Below are 20,149 nucleotides of genomic sequence, written 5' to 3' on the forward strand. Positions count from 1 at the left end.
CCGTCTCCGGGCGAGATTCTCGACAAATTGGTAGGTTTTATATACACCTATCGGTTTTTCCTTCGCCAAACTCCGTCTCATATGACTTATTAATAGTTGTTCCTCCGGTGTCTGGGGTCCTAATTTTTCCCCCTCCTGGAGGCCGGCCGCAAGTCTCGTAACTCTTCGCCAAGTTAACTGTTTACGGAGAGTTTTCTGAAGACGTTATGCCTTCTGTCTCTTTCTCGGAACCTGTGAACATTGTCCCGGAGCGATAAGTAGGTGCGGGAATAATTGAGGCAAACCTTTTCCGCTTAGCTCGGAATTAGGTGAGGCAAACTTTTCCTTTAGGGGATTCGTTAGCTTCTCATCCCTTTTCGACGGTTCCTGGTCTACCGTCCCTAAGGTGAAATCAGTTAAAAAAGAACCTTTTTAAACCAAGAAGACCCGCTCCGGGCCCTCGAGGACGTCTCGGATCTCTAATCCGGTGCCGTCTACGAGTTTGGCCTCGTCTTCTGGAAAGGGACACGGCCCAAGCAAAGCAAGGCGGTTACCCCCTCCTTCCTTTGTTGAAAACTCTTTTATGGGTCTCCTTATAAGGATCTCAATTTGAGGGTCATTGTCAACCTATCAAACTATCTATCTACCTCATGGTCCGTGCCTTCCATTTCCCAGGAGCTTAAATCCCAAGAGATTAATCTCAAGACTCATTGTCAATGGATCACCTGTTAAATCCTGCTCCGTTCCAGAATTCTATCGTTCCGGACACCTCCACCTCTTTTCCCCTCCAGTCTGGGGAACTTTGGCGCCTACCCTTTATGCTTCCCAGCATGAAGGCACCCTCCTGTCGGGGTGTGGGCACACGGAGTTTGGTGGAAGGGCATTTCTTCCCTTCCGGTCTGGTATCCCCTTATCCGGGTTTTGCCAGACTGTCAGAACGAGCATGGCATCTGTCTGGCAGGATCCATAAGTGAGCCCTCATCTTCGCTAGGGGCTGGACACATCGTCTCCGTTGAGAACTCTAACGGAGTGGCAGGCGGAGAATTCCAAGTTCACGCCAGCTGTGGGGTCTTACCGTGCTCTCTTTAAGAGCCCTGCTTCCTACCCCTTGTGCTCCGAATGTAGCCCCTCTTATCAACAGGCTTGTTTTGAAAATAAACCGCTGAGGCATTTCCGGGAGACAGATATCACAGATTCGTTCACAGTGAATCTTCTAACCCCGGACTACGCTTCTAATTTATTCAGCGTACAGCTCCCTAAGCTTCCGGAGTCAATTTCCAGAAGCTGAAACAGGGTGTAAGTCAGGCTTGCCCGTTCTGCCTTGAGCCGAAAAATCTTATGAACAGTTTCATCTGGAGAATTAATCTTTTCCCCAGGTGGGCGTTGTTACGTCCCGTCTGGGGCTACTAATGTTACTCAGAGCCTCCGTTCTTGTGGGTGTCTACCTTACGAGCAGAAACGATCTGATCTTGCCGGGCCCTATCCCAAGTCCGGCAAGAAGTTCATGTAGTTCAAGAGCCCCCCTGCTCAGGCGGTGGTGCAGACTCTTCAGGTTTCTGCCCCTAGACAGCCGTCAGCCTCTCACTCCCAGCCTCCACCTCGATGTGTGCGGGTTCAGCCAACACATCAGCCCCTTGTAACACCCCCGTGTGTCTCTGCCTCCCCCACGTGCCTCCGCCGGAGTTTTCTTTGCTTCATACGAAAACCTAAGGAAAGAATTTTCACTAGACATTTGGCCAGAGGCTCTGACCCTCGGGGTTATCATAGGAGCAGGGAAGTATCCTACTCCTCTCCGAGAAATTGGGAAGGCATACGCTTCAGGGGAGGCAATCAAGCCTCCTCCCTGTAGTATTTCTCATATGGGTGGGAGGCTGTACCATTTTCGGGGCCACTGGAACTTCAGTCCCTGGGCCCAGAGTATAGTTATCAAGGCCCGGGGTGGAGCTGGACTGTTGTCCCCCTCCCCCAATCAGGTTCAATCAGCCTCCGGCCAGAGTTCTGGGGGTCTTTGTGAATGGCCTGTCAGGCTTTTTCAGTCTGCCAAGGAAGTTCCCTTCCACTGGAAAATTTTCCGGGCATGTCCCGTTTATTTTCCTTATTCAATGCGGCAAGTCTCGGTTGCTTACAGTCTTGTGGGTTCGGATCCTACTGCTCCGTGGAGCCGTAACCTCCTCTATAGACCTTTCCGACGCTTCCTTTCACATCTTGGTTGCAGAAAGGTCCTATCCCTTCTTGGGATTCAGACTCGGGGAGCAGGCGTACCCCTTCAGGTTCATGCCCTCCTCAATGCAGCTCCAGAGTCTTTGCCAGTTTGAACAATACCGTAGTTCAACAGCTCCGGTATTAGAAGGCTATGCTAGCTGCATATCTAGTTGCCTGGCTCATTTAGGCACCCAGTGTCGGGAATTGCCTGAGGGTGCCGGTCATTATAATCGGTTTTCTAGAGTCTTTGGGCTTCTAAGTAAACAGGAAGGAATCCCACCTGATTCGGAGGGTAGCCTTCAGTAGTTGTGAATCCAGTGGAAGCGGAAAGAGACAGCAAGGGCGACCTATCATTTCATCAACTCAAGCATACCTCTCCCGTGCCCAAGAAAAGGTCTTGGGTTTCTCCAGTTTGCTTCAGTGACGGTTCTCCTTCTGAAGTCAAAGCTGGAGTTTATGACCGGGTATGGCGGAGTCAGGGACGTGTCTCCTGATTCCTCCTGTTTGAATAGTGGCCTCCGGCCTTGCACAACTATCAAGTGCTTACCGAAGTCAGTTCCTCTCCAGCTTTCCCCTCCGGCCTCAGTATTCCACACACGTCGCCTCTCTGGGCGGGTGAGGTGGATATTTTTGGCCCAATGAAATACATGGAACTTAGTCGGTCACGTTCCGGCAGTTCCATATCAATGCTTTGGAGGGCTGTGACAGTCTTCCTGTCCTTGGGAAACTTCTTCCCCCCAAGAGGTTTCATTTTAGGCTGGTTCTGAACAAAACAGCAATAGTGCGCTGTAAACAAGTGGTTTTGGACTCGAGTTGCTTCATTCAGGTTATGGTTCATTCTTCTCCATAACCAACAGACACAAGTGCCTCTGTCTACCACCACCCTTCGTAGGGGTCCAAAAGGTCACTACTTTTTCCCTATCCAGGGCCTCCCCTGGTGTCGGAATAGTCCTTAGACGGAGCGTCATTCAGGTAGTCTTGTGACCTTTTCCTGGACCTGGAAGTAGGTCTGTTTGCAACCCAATTCAGCCACAAACTATCAAGCTGTCACATCTGGTATAAACTCAGCCTGCGTCAGCCCACTCAAGCTCTGATGTCCTGGCTTTGTGGTCTTTGTGAATCTTACAGTTTAGGAGGAAACTGATATTGGTCTTGTTATTACTGTTTTCCTGAAATCAGTTAAGGGATCCTACTCTACTGCAGTATGGTTCTGCAGTTAAGTAACTAGCACTCTTCACATAGTTTTCAAAGCTACAGTAATGATGCGGCCGCATTGGCCTCGAGGAAAGTGTTTTGTTGGAACCAGACTCACAGGCTCTTAACTTTCATCCCTAAGGTCTGTGTTCGTCTAAGAACAGTACTCCGTCCACATTCGGTTTCCTGGTCTTTGAGTAATGTATCGGAGTTAGCTTCGTAACCAACAATCATCTTGTTCTTACCTTTCCTTGTTGGGGAAGACCCAAAATTTTTAATCAGCTTAGCTTCTAGTGTTAGTTTTCCTGTACTGTCTGCCCTGTCTGGCGGAACCAATCATTTTGGTTTCCCCTCATCAGGGGTAGTGTTGCGAATTCCTCACCCTAACTTTCTATCTACAATTGAAGGTCCTCATTTTCGGTGGTCACCTTGGAAAGTACTCCCCTTTTACAAGGTCTGTTTCTGTGCCCAGTTTTCTCCTTACAGGCTTTTTTAGACAGGACCTCGCAATTTTGTCAGATCCTCTCTTTTAAAAAAAGGGGGTACTGTCATTGGGTCTGCTATTAGGTAGAAAGTATTTTCTTAATACAAGCCTTTTCAGGTTCAATTCTAAGCTCATGATCTTAGACGGTGACCACTTACATTATTTCATTACATGAATTTAGAGGACCTTACTAATGTTCAGGGTAGAATTCTCCTAGTTTTCAACGTCTCTATTTAAGTCTTTAATAGCATAAGAATGATGTTTATTTCTCTGTTATTATTTCACCGGGTGACACGGGACCCCAATCCAGAAAAAGGATTTTGACAAAGGAAAAATCTATTTCTGGAGAGGGCCCGTGTCACCCGTGACCCACCCTGTTTTTCATTCTCTCCCTCCCATGGTAAACATCATTCTAGTGGGGTGGGTGCTAACATGGAATGCGACTAGTGTTGCCTTGTATACAGTCCGCGAGTAGTGCATGGGCTTGTATCGGCACCTCTCTCGTTGGGACTTTTGACATTGGGAATCTCTATAGGATAAGGTTCAGTGTTTTTGTAGTTCACCCTTTTCCATACACGACTCCATCTAGTGGAGCTCGCTCTGGGGGTAGTAACTCCAGCATTTCATTTAGCTTTCTCTGGTATCTAGCAACGGAATTACCTAGAAATAAGTGCTGAATGGACTTTTTCACTGGGTGACATGGGCCCCTCTCCAGAAATAGATTTTTCCTTTGTCAAAATCCTTTTTCTGTAATATACCATTAATAGGCATAAAATTACTGTATCAGACATGCTTGCTACCACAGGGAGAGAAACAGGAGTGACAAGATAGGCATATGCTAGTTAGTGAGTTTGACAGAGGCCATTACTGTGCTCTTTTCAGAACAAAATCATGGACCCAAACTGTAACAGGACCAGACCTCATTCCAGTTGTTGTCTGGAAAAGCTGGGCTGTGCAAGGAATCTACTAAGTCCTTTCTTATTCTGGTTTGAGTGCTTTGGGAAGAGACAGCTGTCTGCAAAGAGTAGCCCAACAAAGTCCCAGCCTCAAAAAGTATGCTGGATGTAAGGTGGGATTTGTTCTTATTAAGAAACCTTCTCACTGTAGTCTGTCAACTACCACTCTCAGGTTTCATCAACACTCTTCTCTGGTGGCTTCCCAGATTGGCCAACCATCTAGGTAGGCCACCTGTTAAAATCCTTCATTCCTGAGCTCCAGTAAAATGGGTACAGTATAGATAAAAATTTATGCAAACAATATGTTTGTTCAGTTTGAAAGGTCAAGGATCACCCTTCGTTCAGAGGAATGCTTCTTGGGGACGCTGAAGAGTGGTGGCAAATAAAGCCATCTTTCTCTATGGTCCTCTTATGAAAGAGGGGTCTGGTTTTGGAAAAAACTACATTAGAGAAGGGGAAGGGTGAGACCATCTCTACCTTAGCCCATTGTAAATTATACTGTTCCCCAAGAGAAGGACTTCCACTGCATGTTGTGCTGTAGAAGACAAGCCCAGCCATGCAAGTCCTATGGGGCTCCACCTCTTCCTTTCCTTGTAATATGCAGTCCAGAAGTTGATTTTTCTTTCCCCTGGTAGGAGTTTTTGTTGGCTTTGAAAGTGGTGCTAATGCTATTGTTGTCCTTTCTTCCATTGTTGGAGGGGTCCTTTAGTAATTACTTTAGACTTGTACAGCTCTGATTCACACCAAGCTTTCTTAGGCTAAGGAAGAGGAAACTCTCAGGGTATTGTTTCCCAGATTCCCCTTTTTCAAGAACAGTATATATTGTGCAATTCTGTTATCGAGCTCATTCAGGAGTTGTGCGACAATATACTCTTCAAAAAGGGTCCCAATTGATAGGGGAAGAAAGCAATAGGCAGGTTACATTGGGGAGCAAAATGTTGGCACCCACCAATGCTTCCTTTCAAGCCTTAATACGACACATCCAGAAGTCGTAGAGTGCTCCCAATAGGATCCACATAAATGTTCTGGAAGACACTGGAAGCTCTGTGATTAAGTGGACCCTAGCATAAAATTCAGCCATGGCTGTCCTGAGATTTTTCTCGTAGGGGTCCCAAATTGCTGGGTAGCCATGTCCAGTGGGAACTTTTTCCCCTCAGAAGGGAGGGGAAAATGTTGCTCATTCCTCTGTAGCACTATCAGATTCTGGGATGGTGGAGACAAATGGCTTTATTTCTGCCATAAACTCTCGTTTTCCAGTCATCACAAAATTTTGAAATTCCGTCTTCACATGATTCATTGTTTAAGAGGTGAAGGGACGCAGCTGATGCCTCTCAGGGAGGTTATTGGTTCAGTAAAATTGTTTTTCCATTAAACTCGAGAAAAGTTGCTTTTATGGCTTTCATTAATATATGGTTGCGTCTACAATATTTGGCTTTCATTGCTACTTTAATTGGTAGGATAACCATCTACTTCAGTGGTTTCTGAATTCCTACTGAAGGAGGAACCAAGTGCCATTCAGTATTGGGAAAGGCCACTCTGCCCCCAAATTCCATATGCTCAACCTCAGTCAGTTTTCCTTTCATTCTTCTTCGTTTTAACGGGCTTTTTCCCATTTTTAATGGGGTAAGCACGATGCCTTCTTTTTTGAAGGACTTTGATTTGGCGTTGGGGTAGGCCGTAGCCTCGATCGGCTGCCCTGCCTGACATCGCTTAGACCCGGTGACGATGTGTAACCCGTGTATCGCATTAATCCCCAGCTCCCTTTCTCCCAGCAGCGAGGAGAGCTGGGCGTTTAGGTCGACAGTTCGAGACGTGTGAGGTGTCTGTTATGTTTTTTAGATGTTGGAGTGGCTTTGTTTATGTGTGTATTAGTCTGTAACACCCATTTGCTTTTCAGCAAACGTATCCGTTGATTACATACGTAATCCCGGGGTGTCTATACGGATAGCAAAGTGTCCGCCTTCTCTGACCAGTCAGCTGCGGATTTGAACCCACGCCACGGACCTCTACGAAGTCCTAGGCTGCTGCTCTACCGACTGAGACATCGAGGCTCTAATCAGTTTTCCTTTCATTAATGAGGTATTTTCCATCTGGTGAAAGGATGCGCACTGAGGTGTCTCGCCAAAGGTTATCAGTATCATTCTCAGGGGCAGATATTGGTGCCCATACTACATTCTGATTGGAGGTTTTGTTGATTGATTGATTGATTGTGAAATTTAGGTCTTGAAGACCAAGCGCCAGAACCCATCAGGATTATCCAGCGCCATAATGAAGGTGAAATATATGAATTAATGATATGATTGATAATGAATAGGTGAATGATGAAATACTTGTAAAATGCAGTATTAAAATATGAATGTAAAAAATTAAGAATGATATTGGGTAGAACCAGCAAAAATTAAATATATATAAAACTTTTATATTCAAAATATATACTTAGTATATAAAATAAATATGACTAAACTCTTTGTTAAATATACTAAGATCATATCTCATTAAAATAACCAGATTCTTTCAGATAGCCCATAAGGTTATCTACCCAATGTGATCATTTAAAATTTCTAAAATAGTCTTCCCAGTTAGTAAGTACTTTGCCTTAAGGCGATTAAATTTGGGACAGTGCATCAGCACGTGCTCAACGGATAGTTGACCACCACAGTGAGCACAAACTGGGTCACTGGTTCCCTCTAAAATATAGCTGTGAGTGATGCGGGTATGGCCAGTCCTAAGCCGTGTTAGGATGATCTCAAATCTTCTGTTATGATTAAAACCCAAACTCCAAAAATCAATACTTTTTCTTGTGTTTCTGTACTTCCTATTTGTGTATTTGTGGATAAAAAGGGGGAAGTCCATCTCTGCTGCCATTTTGTACAAATGTATCGTCTGATAACTGGTCACATATCTAAATGTGGCACCTTATTAGTTAAGAAATCACATCTTGCAGCATCCTTTACTTTACTATCAGCCAGTTTGTTCCCTTCTAGACCAGTGTGCCCAGGAATCCAACAAAGCTCTACTGATTTGTGGCAAACAGAAAGATAAAAAGCCATTCCTGAGCCTTTTGAATTAAGGGATGGGTAGGGTTAAACTTCTTTAGGGCTTCTAAAACACTCCTTGAGTCACTATATATTACTGTGGATTTAAATTTCTTATCAGATGCAAGATTTAAAGCATCAACTATGGCTGTTGCTTCAGCAGTGAAAATGGATGAGGAGTCTGATAACTTTTTTATATATGATTTCCCCTCACACACCGCTGCACATCCTACTCCATCATCCGATTTTGATCCATCAGTATAAGTTTCCTGTCATTTATATGCCTCTCATCATGCTCCATAAACTTGTTTCTGACTTCTTCGTGTGAACAATCTTTCTTCTTTATCTCTTTAATGCAGACATCTATTGCTAGAATAAACCATGGAGGGATAGCAGGATGTTTAACTTGTAGGATCTTCTGCATTTTTATGCATTCATCCTCCAATTCACCCAGCTGTCTGATTTGAAATGGTATTGAGGATCTAGATCCAAAAAGCCTTGAGTCACTGTTTTAAGATCTCAAAAGGGGTCTCCTTTGAGCTTTTCAGCCTCTTGGTGTATCTCAGACCTAGCTCATGCCTCCTTAAGTCCAGTGGTAGCTGATGGGAGTCTACATATATACTTTCAATGGGTGAAGTTCTAAAAGCTCCAGTGCAGCTCCTTAGCCCCATATTATGCATAGCATCCAAATCCTTAAGTTTAGTCTTTGAAGCAGATGAGTATACTTGGCAGCCAGAGTCTAACTTAGATAAACATACTGCATTACAAAGCCTTAACAATGATTTCTTATCAGCGCCCCAATTAAAGTTAGATACTGCTTTTAAAATATTTAGTGATCTCTTCACTTTCACTTTTAACTGGTCAGTATGATTATTCCAAGTGAGCTTTTCATCAAATATCATTCCATTTAAGGTAAGAGTTGGAATAGTTCGGCGTCTGCAGAACCGAACAGCGACAGTATTAGATTCGGAAAATTGAAACCCTTGCTCATTAGCCCACTTACTTACTTTAGTAAGCAAGTAAGCAATGTAGTAGATGCTGCATCATATCCTGTGAAGTACAGAGCCAAATCATCTACAAATAAAGGCCCTTTTACTGGTGATGATATCTTTTCTAATACTTCGTTAATGGCAATAGCAAAGAGAGTGACACTAAGAACACTACCCTGAGGAACTCCCTCCTCTTGTAAGAAAGGTCACGATACATGATTCCCAACTCTTACCTTTATATATCTTTCTGATAAAAGCGAATTTATAAATCTGATCATTTTTCCTTTAATGCCCATCGTTCAAAATCGAGCTGGATCAACCAGGTAATGATTGCAATTTTCTCCTTGGCGTGCAAGAACAAGTGGCACCTGTCTGCCACTCATCTTGCAGGGGTCCGGAACGTCGTAGCGGATTCCCTTTCAAGGACAACTCCCCTCGAGTCGGAGTTTGTCACTAGACAGGGCCTCGTTCAATTGGATCTGCAACCAAGTTCCGGGCCTGGAGGTAGATTTGTTCAACCAAGCTCAACAACAAGCTTCCTCATTACGTAGCTCCCAACCTGGACCCTCAAGCTCTTTTCACGGACACAATGTCATTGGATTGGAACAGGTGGAAGAAGATTTATCTGTTCCCTCCAGTAAACTTGTTGTTAAAGGTCCTTCACAAACTCAGGACATTCAAGGGTCAAGTAGCTCTAGTGGCTCCCTAATCCAAAGAGCAGCTGGTTTCCACTTCTGCTGGAACTGAAACTTCGCCACATCCAAATCCCCAGTCCAAAACTCACACAAGTAGTACAAACTCAGACTGTGTCAGCTTCCTCAAAAATTCAAAATGCCCTGGCTTTGTGGACTTTATGAAATTTGGGCTCAAAGGGATGCTAACGTTGATCCTGTCAATACCATGTTCTTGGAATCAGATAAGCGGGTCTCCACTCTTCAGCAGTACGACTCAGCAATTAAGAAGCTAGCACTCTTTTGAAAGAATCTGAGGCTAAGTGAACCATAAATTTGGCAATCTCCTTTTTAGATCACTATTTGAGAAGGGTTTAGCCTCTAGTACTGTTACTACAGTCAAGTCGGCTTTACAAAAGTATTTTTGTATGGTTTCAAAATTGACCTAACAGATCCTTACTTTTCTTCCATCCCTAAGGCCTGTGCATGAGACCAGTAATGTCGTCCACATTCCTGGTTTTTGAATGACATGTTGAAGTTAGCCTCAGATATCGATAATCAATCTTGTCCCTACCTTTCCTTATTGAGGAAAACGTTGTTCTTAGTTAGCCTAGCTTGCTAAATTTCAGAGCTGTCTGCACTCTCTAGGAGCCCAACCAATGTCGACTTCCTTCCATCAGGGGAGGTTTTGCTGATTCCTCACCCTAAATTCCTGGCCAAAAATGAAGATCCGCAGAATAGGTGGTCTCCTAAAATTCTCCCTTCCTCAAGACCTGTCCCTGTGTCCAGTTCATACATTGAGGGCTTATTTAGACAGGTCCTCTCATTTTCTGGGCCTCTCTTTCTCAGGAAGGGGCAGAATATCTCTATGTCTGCTATTAGACAACAAATCCTTTACTTTATCAAGTTTTTAATTGACTTTCCAAATTCATGATTTGGAGCTGTGGCCACCTCCATTAACTACTTCCATTACATGAATTTCACGGATCTTACCAAATACACTGGTTGGAAGTCACCCTGGTTTTCAAAAAGTCACTATTTGAAATCCTTAGAAGCTCTTAAATTCTTAAAAGTCGCGGCAGGGAACGTTGTCCCTCCCTCTGGTACCCTTTCTGATTCCTAGTCAATTCTTCCTCCACTGCCTCAATTATCCCCTTATAGTCATTTCAGTCAGGCGTGCAGACTTTCTCACCTGACCGTGTTATCTGTATATTAGTCTAATACACATTTATGTTATTATGTTTTCAATTTTGTATAGTTATTTTGTTTAAGTATATTTTTATATTGTCATGGTTTTGTCCCATCAGTTTCATTTGTACATTATTGTTATTATTGCTAGCAATTAAAAATTTTTTTTTTTTTTGGTGGACCTTTGGTCTTCTGTTCCCAACATTTTGTTATCTCTTGCAGTTTAAGAATGATATTTATTTCTCTGTTAATTTTTCACCGGCTGACACGGGACCCGATGAGAAAAGGATTTTTACAAAGGAAAAATCTATTTCTGGAGATGACCATGAGAACAGTGACCCACTAAATTTCTTGTCCCAGTCTAGTAAACATCATTCTGGTGGGGTGATGCTTTCATGGAATTAGCGGTGATTTGTGTACTGTCCATGAGTGGTGCATGGGTTTGTAACTGCACCCTCTCTGTGGGACTTTTGACTTTGGGATCTCTATAGGTTAAGGTTCCGTGTTTTTATAGTTCATTTTTCCATACCATCCATCTATTGGAGCTCGCTCTGATGAGCAAAAGCCAGCATTTCATTTAGCTTTCTCTGGTATTGGAGTAACAACGGAATTACCTAGAAATAAGTGCTGAATGGACTTTTCATTGGTGACACGGTCCCTCTCTCCAGAAATAGATTTTCCTTTGTCAAAATCCCTTTTTTATAATACCATAATGCCATGTGGTGTCATATGCCTTTTCCAAATTAAAGAAAACTCCTATTGTTTGGCACTGTTTAGCAAAACCTTGTTGTATTTGGTTTGAGAGCCTGATCAAGGATCTAGAGTAGATCTACTTTTCCTAAAGCCAAACTGTAATGGAGAAAGCAATTTATTTGTTTCTAAGTGCCATACAAGTCTGAATCATCTTTTCCATCAGCTTACAAACACAACTGGTGAGAGTTAGATCAGTAGCTGGAGCAAAACTGGATCCTTGTTTGGCTTCTTCAAAATGATTAATGGTAATTTTCAGCTTTAGATGAATAATACCAGTTTCCCAGTTTCATTTATTATATCTAAAAGAAATTTCTTTGACTTTTCTGGGAGATGTTTCGGCATTTCAGAATTATTTATCTTCACCAAGGGCTGATGGTTTAACCTGCAAGATTTTGAGTTGTGCAGTGTAAATTTTTACTTAGTATCCTGGCTCAAAATTGTTTTCCTTAAGAGAAATCTGGGCATTTCTAATGTCTTGGAATTCTACAGAATAGTTCTCACTAAGACCTCTACAGTTCCATTGTAGTATTGATGTGAAAACTATTTTTTGGGCTTGGTGGAAGGCCCTTTGAATGGAGCCTTCTCATTTACTCTCTTTTGTTTATGAGTATTATCAAGAGATGATTTGGAGAGGACTGGTCTTGATAGGTTTGGTTTATTATCTGTTGATTTACTGGTGTCATTTTGTTTCCCTTTCTTGTCAGTTTGTTTAAATTCAGACTGGGGTTCTTGCATCGAGCTTAGTATTTCATATCTATTACTAAGTGATGCATGTTTAATTGGAGGAGAGAGTGAGGGGGAACGTCTCCACTTTTGGTGCTTTTGCTCGTCAGTCTCTGTTAAATCAGGCAAAGACTCTGCCTGAGACAGTTCCAAGGTGGTTGGGTTAAGTGCCATCTTATCCTCCTTAGGGGCTTGTGCTCTAGCCTCAACAGGCCGAGCACCTGACCCAGATGGCTGGGCCACTACCACAGGGGTTGATCCGCCTGCTACATTACAGGGTGCTGCCACTGCACCCCTAGTGGTAGATGGGGGTAGTGGCTTAAGAACTTCAGCATAGCTCCTAGGTTGTTGACCTAATTGTCTTTTTGCAAAACTGATACTTATATGCTCTGCATTGGCTTTATTTGGTGCAGAAAGTTCAAATTTGTAAATTTCACAATTTTTGTTATTGGATTTATGTTCCAGTTGACAATTAACACATTTTGCTTTTCTATTACATTCATCATCATGATGGACACCAGAGCAGTTTATAGAAATTTTAGCATTTTTGCAGTTTTTTGATAGGTGGCCAAACGTAAAGCATTGATAGCACTGCATTGGTCTTTGCTGGAAAGGACGTACTCGTACCCTTTCATTTTCAAATATGACATGAGAAGGTACTTCAGAGTCTACAAAGGTTAAAATGATCATGTTGGCAATAGCTGCCTTTCTCATTCTCCAAACTGAAGTGGGACTCATTTCTAGAATTTCTTCTTCTGTCATGTCATAAAGGTCTCTATCAAATAGTACTCCTCTCCCACAACTAAAGCATAAGTGGGGCTTGATCTTCGTAATCATTTCATCAATTTTTTCTGTCCAGGAAGGTCAGCATATATGCTTGAGTTGTGGATTTGGCATGAATAAGAATGGTGTTCTTCCCAAAATGAGAAAAATCACTGCTCTTTATTCCTCCCACCTTTTTCTGAAAAAACCTGCAAAATTTATAGTAGTTATAATTTTCCTCCTTGGCTGAAGCTACCAACCAAAATAGGAGATTTAGGAGTCCTTATTTCTGCATTCTGGTTTCTCTCTGGTTTATCCTGAGCCCATTTAGATGGCACATAAATGTCCATGTCTTTGGGAACTTTGTTTGTTAAGGCTCCTCATACTGTAGCTTGACCTATTTGTATGGCACTTATCATACTACTAGCCTTTAGAGCCCCATCATGGCTACTAAAGGTAACCCACGCTTCCCATTTAGGTTCAATATCAATAAAGTTCATCCTGGTTTCTACCACAGTTCCAAATGATTTCAGAGCTGTCGAGATCATTTCATAATCACAACAGACTGGTAAGTCTTCGATTTGGAGCATTCTCAAATTTTTCGCACAACCTGGCTGTGTTGAAGATTTAATTTTGGATGAAGATTTCTTAGAGAAGTCCATGTCCTTGCTTGAAGTCGTCATCAGTGAAGCATGGCTAGAGGGTCCAGGGGAGGGGAAGTCAGGAGGGGGATCAGGATATTTGTTATTACTGCTTTTTGTCAATTTATTTTTCGAGAAGTCATCAACATTTGGAGAAATTTCAATCTCCATGGTGGGTGCAGAGGTCGTCATGTGTGCCAGAAAAGCACCGTCAGAGGGTCCAGGGGTACTTGAATCCTTATAAATGCTAGACATAAAGATTTGGTAGAGGTAAAAAAAAATAATAATAATAAACCTGAAAACCTTTAAAAAGATATCATCAGCCTTTCATGGGGGTTATTCTTCCACCAATGGCACAAGCAAGAACTGACTCCCAAATGTCCGTGTCCCTACCCTACCCCACAGGGGATGGCACAACATGATTATAGTGGCCCAAGTGTAAGCCAAACCTGCTTGCTAGGACCGAAGGTATTACGAGACTATCATCCCCACTCTAATCGTGTTATGGGCTAACTGGATAGAATGCCGAGAGTCCTATCCCCAGAACCTGACCCCCCTGGAATCTGTGGTCCAGCCCTAAAGAATAGTTCTGCCTGATATCTCTCAGGTCCGAACATCGTCAAGCAGTTGATGATCCTACCACAATCCCCACTATTTAACTTTGGATATAAACCCAATCCCAGCTATATCTTTTCTTGTTTATCAGGTCCAATAAATTTTAACAAAAGTGGAAAATTCCACAAAAATTCATTCAAAGAAATATATAATGGTCTATGGGACTCTTGGACTCAAACCCGGGAACAGATTCCTGGGGTTCAAGAGCCCCCTCACCACGTCAAGGTGGTCCCAAATCGAGGGGGTGGAGGTTTTATTGTCCGAAATGTCTCAGTTGTTTCCAGTTGGAGCTCTGGGAGAAAGCAGGCTGTCTCTTATTATCCTTTCTGATTTAAAAGGGGGATCTAAACAACTGATTCAACTTCTTTTTGGGCTTAGGTTTTTTATTATCCTATTCCCATGGCAAAGGATTTTTGGTGAGAATCCTAGCTCTGCCTGGGTAGACTGTGCAGCCTCTCAATCCTCTAGTTTAAAGGATGAGAAATTTTACATATCATACCCGTTTCCATATCCAGGACACCTGAATTCCTCCTGGGAATCATGGATAGCATCTCTATGCTGATGCTCAGTAACTTAGTCTTCAAAGGAGTTACACTCTCTTGGGGTCATCCTTGATACTGTTCATGATTTCCTTTGAAGATGAACAGCAGCTACCAAAAATAGGTTTTTCCTATGTCAAAACCTGTTTTAGGGGGCTGATCCCTAACATCTAAAATTGCATATTTTAATTTTTATTCTCCTTTGCAATAAACAATCGAATATTGACAGGTAAGAAACCTCAAAATAACTTACAATAGGGAGGGCTGTTAAGATCTGGGAAGAGAGGAGTGCAGTATTTCTATTTTCCCAAAATATATTCCCTAAAATAGGGAAATATGGTACTGTGCATATACAGGTATGACCACTTTTTAATTATGAAATTAAAATTATTGTCATTCCCTCCCCCCACTTTTCATCTATCAACAATGAATTGGCACTCTCCTCAGTAACATTTTTCACAGCAGTGCAGAGGGACCCCTAGAAAACATGACCTGGGTGCATGCAACCCTTTTCTGCTCAGAGTCCTCAGTGTGGCTGGAATCAAAGTTGGCAGTGCAAAGATCAGCGAAAAACAAAGGGGGATGAGAGGGCATATTGTGAAGGAAATATCTTTTAGCTGATATCCAAATTTTCTTGAACATTGATGTCTGGTCGTTTTTTGTATGGCTGAAAAAAACATATGTGGTAGTTGAAATTGTAATTGTTGCTGTTTACAGTAACAGTGTTTGAACCAAGTTTTGCATATGTTTTGCAACTTAAGCAAGTAACTCAAAGCCCCGAAGTAGGTTAGTGACTACAGTGCACTGAGTGAAGTGCACTGTAGGGTCATTGCAGTGTCCCTTTCAATGCTGAATGACCCCACAAGTCCCAGTGTTTGGCTTTTGGCCTAAGTTTTATAATCCACTTACAAGTAACTCAAAGTGATATCTGTATCTCTTTCTTTACAGGGAGAATTGGAAAGACATGAAGGCAGTGTCCATGGGGTCCGGGTCAAGTGTGATCTTTGCAATGACACATTTGCATTTTCTAAATCCTTAAAGACACATTATTTACGAAAACACAACACTTCTAAAAGCTTTCCATGCGAGGTATGATTAGTATGAATACGGTTATTACACCTGTACTATTTTTTATATTGGATACAGCAGTTATTCAGGTATTAAGTTTGTAACATAAGATTGTTTCCCAATAGGTAATGTATAGCTTACAGAAATCAAGACAGGAGAGTAAAACCTTTGACCATTAAGCTTTTGTCAGATTTTATGATTTTTTTGCTTAATTCATTTATTATTGCAACTGGAAATTACATTAATTACCTTAAGAAATTCTGTGATATCTTTCAGAGTTTATTAGTACAATGAGTATCACATTTTGTTGTCAGTGATACATGAAAAGCCTTCTCTTTAAGCTGTAATTCTTTGATTCAACAGACTTTGCTCCTCACAGGGGGTTAGTGCCATCAATGTACCTCACGTGGTGCACCGTAGGCATTACTTAAGGTTCTTTGCAGCATCCCTTCTGTCCCTAGCTGCCACTTCTTTCATTCCTGTTACTATACCTCCATTTGTATTCTCTTTCTTCCATCTTACTTTCCACCTTCTTCAACAATTGTTTCAACATTATTTCCAGCTCTGAATGATCTCATAGGTCCCAGCACTTGGCCTTTAGCCTAAATTTTATGTTCCAATTCCAATTCCAAAAGACTTTGCTGTTATAATTACTAGTGAATTGGCTGAATAGGCTCTTGAATTAAACTAACCTGTTATGATAAGTTATTTGGTAAGATATCCAGAAAAAACATATAGTATGTCTCCTTATTTGCAGTTTTGTGGAAGTTGTTTTAAGTCAAGGAGTAATTTATGGTCCCATCGTTTAAGCCACCATGGTGCAAAAAGATATGAGTGTCCGCAGTGTCCACAGCGTTTCTGTACCAAGTCAAAACTGAACAATCATCTTCAGACTCATTCAGGTAATAACTTTACAAGTTACCAAAGGATACCAAGTAGTTGGATAGCTTAAAGGAATGCAGACTATGTTAAAATATTCAAGTTATTAAGTTAACCCTGGTATAAGCTGGGGATGCATACGGCTACGCAGGGTACCGCTACCCCCCGCGAATAGGTAAAATCCGTAAATACTTAAAACCACTCTAAAAACACTTACAACTGCCTATTTTGATCATTCAAAACACCAAAAAACCCTCTAAAAATGCTTATACCTGAATATTTTAGTTTTATCACAACAAGTGCATTTAGTCATGAAAATAAAGTAATTTGTAAATATTTCTCTATAAAAAATACTGTGAATATGCGAATTTTCAGTGAATAATGTGTATACAGCTATATGTTCCACAGAGAAGTCCATGAATAGGTGAAGCCGCAAATAGGCGGGGGTCCACTGTATTATTATTAGTTTAACCAGACCAAAGTAAAATACTTTTTCATAAAGGGAAACAATTGGTGAAAACCTGAGTGGTCTTTTAGAAAAAATTATGGCAAATGAGAATACTGTACTGAAAAGCTTAATCAGTTAATACATATGACATATGAAGTATCAGGATTTGCTTCAATAATATTCAGTATTCATACTTGAATCAACACCATATTGTTCATATACAGAACAGTTAGTTAGTTATAAATGATTTGTTTAACCAGACCTCTGAACCTTTGTTCTTAACGTAGGGGGAAAATTCTCCAGCATCTGCTGGAGTCTGGTTAAAAAAAAAAGTACAAGGGTTTTGGTGGCAATGAGAGTTAGCCAAGATGGTGGGAAGGAGGAGGGTGCAGCCGACCTGCCTTAACCCATCCCAGCTACAACGCATAAGTTTCTCTTTGACCGCCTTCATAGCAGGTTGTGCTGTTGTCACTATAGTTATATGATGTATTCATTAATGTTTATATTCACAGACAGGCAATTTGAACTTGTCAATTAGTTTTTTTTATAAGGTTGTTGGTCTTCAATTCAAATCCTAAAGTTACTAGTTTAGATGGAGACTTCATTATCATTGAGGGGTTGTTCACAATGTATGATTGTTTCTGAATGTTATTGTTATTATAAATAATTGTTTAACTAGACCATTGATGTTTCTCAGTGGGTAATGCATAGGTGATATTAAAGTACTATACAGTACTGTTAAATGTGGTCCATGATCATAAGACAAGGAAAATTTACTTTTAGCATTGTCTGAGCTTTAGATGCAATAGTTCCAATCTCATATGTTTAAACAGATCATTTTATTAAGATACTTTTTGTTACTGATTTTACCCTTAAAAATAATTCTGAATACTGAGTCACTTCTTTTTTTTTTATTTTGAAGATTGTATCCCAAGCTATTATGATCTTCATGTTATTCAGATATAGAGCCTAACCTCGCAGGTCACAGAAATGCCTCTTGGTGACTTGACCAAAGTTTGAAGAAATCGGGAAAAAAAAAAACTGAAGATTCCTTTTTTAATGTAGGAATAGAATAAGTCTGTCTACTGAGCAGTATTTTGAACAAAAATATCATATGAAAGTAAGGCTGTCAAAGGCAATGATGTATGTATGTATATATATATATATATATATATATATATATATATATATATATATATATATATATATATATATATATATATATATATATATATATTATATATATATATATAGTGCTCGATATAATTAAATATATAATTCGCTTTTTACGATGGGATTAGCAATTAATATCGATATGACAATATTTTGAAAATACGTATTTTTAAATTTCGCTGGCGACTGGCGCAGGCAACAACGTAATCATGCAGCATACGGTGTACGATATATAGGCTGGAATAGGTACATTAATTCAATGAGCCGACCTCACTTACCCTCGTTGTGTCGGAAGTTAAAATAGGTCAGTGTTCGTTTGCAATTTTTGTGCGTTTGTAAATACAGGTAGTGCACGAGTGACGATAATTCGTCTTACGATAATTCGATTTTTCACGATGGAGTTAGCAATTAATACCGATGCGACAATATTTAGAAAATATTTTTAAATTTCGATACACTACAATTGCCGTAGAGAATCAGGCAGCAAGAAAGACCAACTTACAATAGACCAACTTCTTTTCTCCATCTCTTTATTCCATCTTCTAGTTAAAAAACTAAGAGAATAATAAAAGCATTGTTAGTAACCATATACTCTTGCGAAAATGCGTGCAGCCATAAACAACCGAGGAGACTCTGTTGTTTTGCTAATAACCAAATCGGATAACAACTGTTTTGCTTGTATTTCAACCATCGATGAAACAATTATCGTAGTTATATTAAAAATGACGTTAAGTACTGATATGTTTTTATACTACCCTTATCCGCTTTGGAGAAAAGATCGGCAAGGAAATATACTGCTGCAGTAAAATTAAGCTGCAGGTTGTAGCTGACGCTGAGAAAAGAATGTTCTTTGCTAATGACTATAAATTATCGTACATTGGCAACATGGATGAAACTCGACCGCAAATAAAATTGGAAAGTATTTTAATCAAAACTACTGGACATGAAAGAACACATATTACTGCTGTTTTTCACGCCGATAAAAGATACATCTGGCTCGTGATATGATGATGAAATCAAGAGAAAATAGCTCTTGATTTTTTGTTAACACAAAACAAAGGGCCAGCCGCCAACGTCATCTACTAACGAAAAAATGGCTAAAATAATTTCACAACGAGACATATTTAAGTTATATTTCGACATAAAAACACTTCAATAACGAAAAATACACATGTCCTTTATAAATAAAGTATCTAGAGATTCATTTATGCTAACTTGAAGCAAGAAATGCCCTCTGAACCGAGTTAAATGCATCGAAATAAAGACAATTGATTCGAAACCAAAACATTTGATCGCTATGATCGGAATTTATAATGCAAAAGCAGTATAAGAATATTTAAGATTGGATACAGTGTAATAAAGCATAACATTTTAAAAGATCCATGGAAAAGATGCACATTCGTTATTTTGATGTTTGTATAATACGGCAGTGTTATGTGAAAATAGAATACAGTATAATGTAGGCTAGGCTACCGTATATGATATACTGAAAAGTGCAGGCCAGGCCTTGTTTGTTATTCAATTTCTCTTAATACTGGCTTATCATGTCAGTCTGCATCGAACCTGCAGAATTAGCTGACACTAATAATTACTATACCATATATGTATAAAGTATACTGTGTAGTGTAGGCTAGGCTACCATATATATATAGATGGTACTGATTACCCTAGTGTAGGCTAGGCCATATTCGAGTTATGGTTTTTCAACAAACGATGGGTTTTGGAACCTAACCCCATCGTAAGTAGGGGAATACCTATATATATATATATATATATATATATATATATATATATATATATATATATATATATATATATATATATATAATATATAATATATAATATATATA

General features: G+C 40.5%; 1 protein-coding gene across 3 annotated transcripts in view; it reads left to right on the forward strand.

The window, feature by feature from the left end:
- LOC136829508 (zinc finger protein 425-like) overlaps positions 1-20,149 on the forward strand; it is a 50,354-nt gene that overhangs the window by 27,358 nt on the left and 2,847 nt on the right. For all 3 annotated transcript variants that reach the window (XM_067088295.1, XM_067088294.1, XM_067088296.1), the window contains exons 6-7: positions 15,680-15,820; positions 16,557-16,701. In XM_067088295.1, the coding sequence (XP_066944396.1) occupies positions 15,680-15,820; positions 16,557-16,701 (286 nt within the window). The remainder of the gene's footprint in view (positions 1-15,679; positions 15,821-16,556; positions 16,702-20,149) is intronic.

This window comes from Macrobrachium rosenbergii, chromosome 44, assembly GCF_040412425.1.
Source record: "Macrobrachium rosenbergii isolate ZJJX-2024 chromosome 44, ASM4041242v1, whole genome shotgun sequence".
In the NCBI taxonomy this organism is placed as follows: domain Eukaryota; kingdom Metazoa; phylum Arthropoda; class Malacostraca; order Decapoda; family Palaemonidae; genus Macrobrachium; species Macrobrachium rosenbergii.